Source organism: Limulus polyphemus, unplaced genomic scaffold (assembly GCF_000517525.1).
Source record: "Limulus polyphemus unplaced genomic scaffold, Limulus_polyphemus-2.1.2 Scaffold1714, whole genome shotgun sequence".
Taxonomy (NCBI): domain Eukaryota; kingdom Metazoa; phylum Arthropoda; class Merostomata; order Xiphosura; family Limulidae; genus Limulus; species Limulus polyphemus.
The window spans coordinates 19,026-24,172 of NW_013667324.1; the positions used below are offsets into that span (position 1 = coordinate 19,026).

The window sequence follows — 5,147 nt, forward strand, 5'->3', positions numbered from 1 at the left end:
TATATATTTATAAATATGCATCTATCAAAAAGAAATCAAATATTTTTTCTAATTCCAGATTCACCAGTGTATAATCACAAAGAAAGTCTTACAAAATCATGATAAATTACAACAGCTATTTCTTATGTACGGACCAGTTTGAAACAGTATTGTAAGAGAAACTAATAAACTGACAATAAATACATGTAGATGCTCTGAGAAATATTATTTTTCCTATAAAAAATATTTCTTTAGAAATTCCAAAATGAGAGAATGTATCTTTTATACAACTAACAACCACAGATCTATAACAAAATTAGAAATGTCTGTAATAACATTAAAATTTAGTTTCATTTGTGTTCATCAAATTTGAGTGAGGAAACCTATTATGAATTTCCCCCTGATCTTCTGTAGCAGGTTGTTCTTTCAAGCTGGTTAACTTTGCAGGAGCACTTGTGCCTTGTCTTTTCATGTGAAGTCCTTCTTTACTGAGTTCTTCACTACTGCTAGATGTATCAGACACATTGCTGCATAGGTCCTCCAAACTGACTGTCAAGTTTTCTGAATCCCTACGTAGTCTTCGCTGGATGAGGCCCTCCATCAAGTTGTAGTCTGTTTCTTCAGCATCATGCAAAACCTCCAACTCTAAGGCCAATATATTGTGTTGGTTCTGACAGTTTTTGAGAGATTGAGATGGGCTAATGTGAGTACCAGGAGTTGGAGATTGGGGAGGAAACAAAAACTTGTTCTCAAGATCATCAGTGATGCTGGTATATTCTCCTTTCCTGGAAACCAAGTTTGGAAGAGGGGAGGAAGGAATCACACATATTTGGGGGTCCCACTGCAGCACTGGCTCAGTTTTGGATGTCTCTTGTGATTTAGTTGAAATAGGCTCATCTGGCTTTTCTTTCAGTTGTGCTATGATATTATCTTCTAACTGTTCAACAGGAAATTCTGGTGAAGTCACTGAAATTTGCCTGTATAACCCAGCATTTTCAAGTCTTCGGCGTCTCAACTGGTTCTGCAAAACACTATTACAAGATGATTTATTAAGATCAGCTAAAGGTGAGATTAAACTATGGCCAGTAGAATGTTCTTCACTATCAGCAAAAGAAACCTTGGAAAGATTACTGTCTTTTTGGCTGTTGCTACTAGAAGTAGTATATTTCCTCACGCGTCTGAGTTCCTCTGCATCCAACACTGTACTGACTGACCTTACCAAGCTGTTCAAGTCCTCTGATGATGTTCCTCTAGAAGACTGTGTCTGGTAAGTCATTTCACTTACTCTGGTGCTCATGAAGCGATGTATCACAGAAAGTGAAGTGGACGTCTGTTCTGCTAATTCTTCCAGTTTATTCAGTCTGTACTCCAGATTCTGCAGTGTACAACTGCTGTCTTTTTCTCTTTGGTTGATGTCTTCTACCCGTTGTCCAATTATTTCAGCTCTGCTCACCGGAAAATGGAGGAATAATGATTCTTTAAATTATAAAAACAAAATTTAACATTGCACATTATCTTCAGAACATTTTTACTTTCAACCACATTTCATTTCTTTAAAATTCATAATACATTCTGTCTCTTCCTGAAAAATTATTTAATAATATTATTTGTTGCCATTAAATACTCTTTTCTTTTGGCCAAAACAACAAATACATATGAAGAAAAATAAATCACCCATATGATTTGTTCAAAGTAACTGAAAAAAAGAATGGAGAACACCAAAAAAACTCAGTATTTAAAACTTAAATATAAAACAAATTGAAGATGTAGATCACAGATAATTTTAGGTACTTTCTTCTCTGTGTGTTCCGATCAATTTTACAGAACACACCTAATAAAAATAGCAATTATTAAGATAAATGACTTGAGGTAGGAAATCTTTGTTATGATAATTACAGATTTAAGTAATATCACATAGTTCACATGTATTAAGGATTTTACACATTGGAATGTAAACTATCATGAAAGGAATTTTTATATTTCCTTTTTATTTAGTAATATGAAATTTTATAGCAGTAAATATCCCATTCATAATATTATATATCAATTACTATTCTTAATGACTGAGGTAATGTAATTTTGTTCCCTGAACATCACTCCTCATGCACATGGCTTCCTACTTCTATATTCTTGCTCAAGTGTACTTCAACCAGGGTATTAACTGACTTCACATCTTCTATTTTAACCCTTTGTTTAGACCCAATGCTGGATCATGTAAAACTGAAACAGCCAAACACACATTTCTTCAAGTACTATCATTTCCACTCACACTGAGAAATAACCATGTAAGTACAGTAAGAAACAAGCCCTGGCACAATCAAAATAACAAATCTAACAAATGGTACACAAGACTAAAGTAAAGATATTATTAAACTGGAGATGTCACATTATTAGCTATGTCCCTACAGGTCCCCATAATCATGTGGCTAAAATAACAAAGTTTCTGTTAGTGTTGATTTCATTTTCTTAAATTTCCCATGAATACCATACTACATTAACACATTATAATGGGAAACAGTCAGTTACACAAGTCTTATGAAAACATGCACACTTGGGAACACTACAGAGTTGGAACAATAGATAAGTGAAGTAGCACTTGCTTTGGATAAGCAGACCTTGGTTGAAAATTGTACTGATATAATGGACCACTAAAGGATAAGCAGTTATCCATCACCATTTTTACACAAGAGAATCCATGTAACTTTCAAACACTACATATTTTATTATAGAAACTAACTGTTTACTTGTCAGATGTTGTTTGAACTTGCTGTTCCACTGATAACCTGTACTTCTTCTCTTTTTCTCGGAAGAATCCCTCAACACATTCCTCTTCAAAATCATGGATTTTCTCCACATCATCCTCATCAAGAAACAGTTCTGAAATGATAACCACCAGATTATTATCCCAAGAAACTTCTGAAATGATAACCCACAAGATTATTATCCCAAGAAACTTCTGAAATGATAACCCACAAGATTATTATCCCAAGAAACTTCTGAAATGATAACCCACCAGATTATTATCCCAAGAAACTTCTGAAATGATAACCCACCAGATTATTATCCCAAATTCAAAAACCAAATGATATAGAAAATTTAAAATAGTTCTCAAAAGAGACAATATCAAAGATAATTATATACTACCTACAGAACAAACACAGTTATACATTACACAAACTCAGGTATACATTACACAAACCCAGTTATACATTACACAAACTCAGTTATACATTACACAAACTCAGTTATACATTACAAAAACTCAGTTATACATTACACAAACTCACTTTATGATTTTACTTAAAACAATCATTTCTTTTCAGAAAAATAAATACAGCATTATTAGTCAACTATGCTATTATAAATACTGTTGTTATTAAATTAATGGTTCTTAAAAACAAAATCTAATTCTCTTCTTTGAAAAAGACTTCAGAATGAAATGCAAGAGTTCTCTTTGAAATCACTGGCTAAAGAAACAAGTTAATGCTCCATAAAAATTTCCCAGGTCAAAATATGTAAATACTAAAACACTTTTTTATTCAAGAAATAGCTTTAATTTGAAACTAACTTTATAAAAAATCAAATTAAAACCATTCTTGTAAGTTTCGTTTCAGCGTTTTATTTTCTTTGTGATATTACTACAACAACCCTCATTTCCCTTCTCTTCTTAGGCAAGAATGAACCATAAAGTAACTCCAAAGTTTCAGATAATTATTATTTACTTCGGTTTCATTAAATATTTATAAAAATATATAAAAAAAAAAGGTACTCACTTAGACCATGATCAAAATTAAGACTCTTGTGACTACTAATATATTTCACCAGCAAATGAAGGTGGGAAAAAATGATAAGAGGAGGGGGAAGAACTGGCTTCTGTTCATATTCCATCACTACTCGAAATCTATTGTATTTCCACACTTCTTGGGCCATGGCATTGACTTCCATGAAGATGTTACTGGAAAAGTATCCTTAATTAATAAATTTTTGATGTGACAATTCTTTTCAGCTCTAGATAGCTATTACTGAAAGAAATCGACTCATTAAATAAACTAACTGATGAATTCACTGTTATTGTCAATTTTTATGTTTTCTCTAAAAAAATATTTATGTCTTAAACTCATTAATGCCTTGCACAGTGCATCTCATGTCCTCGTACAACATATCTCTGAGAGATACTTGTATGAATTACTTCATAATGTTTTTATAACATACCACAGAAGGTTCCTTTGTAAAAGAAACAAATATGATCTTGATGTTTAATTCACATCATAAAAAATTAAACAAAAAAATATTAAATGATCTGATTTTTAATTTTAGACTTACTTTGTTCAATCTTACATCATAATAAACTAGGAAAATATTACAGGATTCTGTGCTGCAGGTAATAAAAACATTGAATTATTGAACAAAACCTCTAGTTAATGTAGATTTCTATGTCAAGCTTCCTTATTTGTTTTTCAAAACCTTCATTAATTAGAATGTAACACTACCTGAAAATATTAAAGAAAAATGATATGATAATTCACTCACAGTCACATTTCAAATAAAAATTGTTTCTATCTCTATTTCTTCCTGATCTTCTAATGTTTAATTTCAAAAGACCTTCTTAAATATATATTATCAACTAAGAATGGTCAATCCTCACAATGTTTACCAACTAGTTCTGGTAATCTTTAAAAATTTGACTTCATGATTGCAGTCAACAATCATGAAAATTCACTGACCACTTACACGGTTACATTTTCTCAGAAAATCAATAAGGTATGTTTAGAAACTTCTCAGTTTTTGGTTTCTTTGGAATGAATTATGATTGTTTTACACTATACTAATAAATCACTCTCTAAGATACTTCATTCTAGAAATTGTTAAGCTAAACTTAGATAAGTAAGAAACAAGTAAAATAACAAATGACTAAATAATAAATTAAGTGACATACTTGAAGACAGCAATCAGTAAGTTGACAAGCAGAATGTTCGCTATCAACAAATACACAGCCATAATGGCAGGGTTAAGCCACTTGCCAGTCGGACAAATCTCATCATCGTGACACACGGCTAGAAAATGGAGAAACCTGAGTTAGCACTGGTAATACAATACTTTTTATTATAAACTGAAAGCACTGGTAATACAGTATTTTTTATATAAACTGAAAGCACTGGTAATACAGT

General features: G+C 31.7%; 1 protein-coding gene across 1 annotated transcript in view; it reads right to left on the reverse strand.

The window, feature by feature from the left end:
- LOC106464668 (transient receptor potential cation channel trpm-like) overlaps positions 1 to 5,147 on the reverse strand; it is a 31,765-nt gene continuing 26,618 nt past the window's right edge. The window contains exons 20-23 of the mRNA XM_022392440.1: positions 4,916 to 5,033; positions 3,753 to 3,934; positions 2,724 to 2,856; positions 1 to 1,424 (exon numbers count right to left, since the gene is read on the reverse strand). Of these exons, the coding sequence (XP_022248148.1) occupies positions 317 to 1,424; positions 2,724 to 2,856; positions 3,753 to 3,934; positions 4,916 to 5,033 (1,541 nt within the window). The 3' untranslated portion in view covers positions 1 to 316. The remainder of the gene's footprint in view (positions 1,425 to 2,723; positions 2,857 to 3,752; positions 3,935 to 4,915; positions 5,034 to 5,147) is intronic.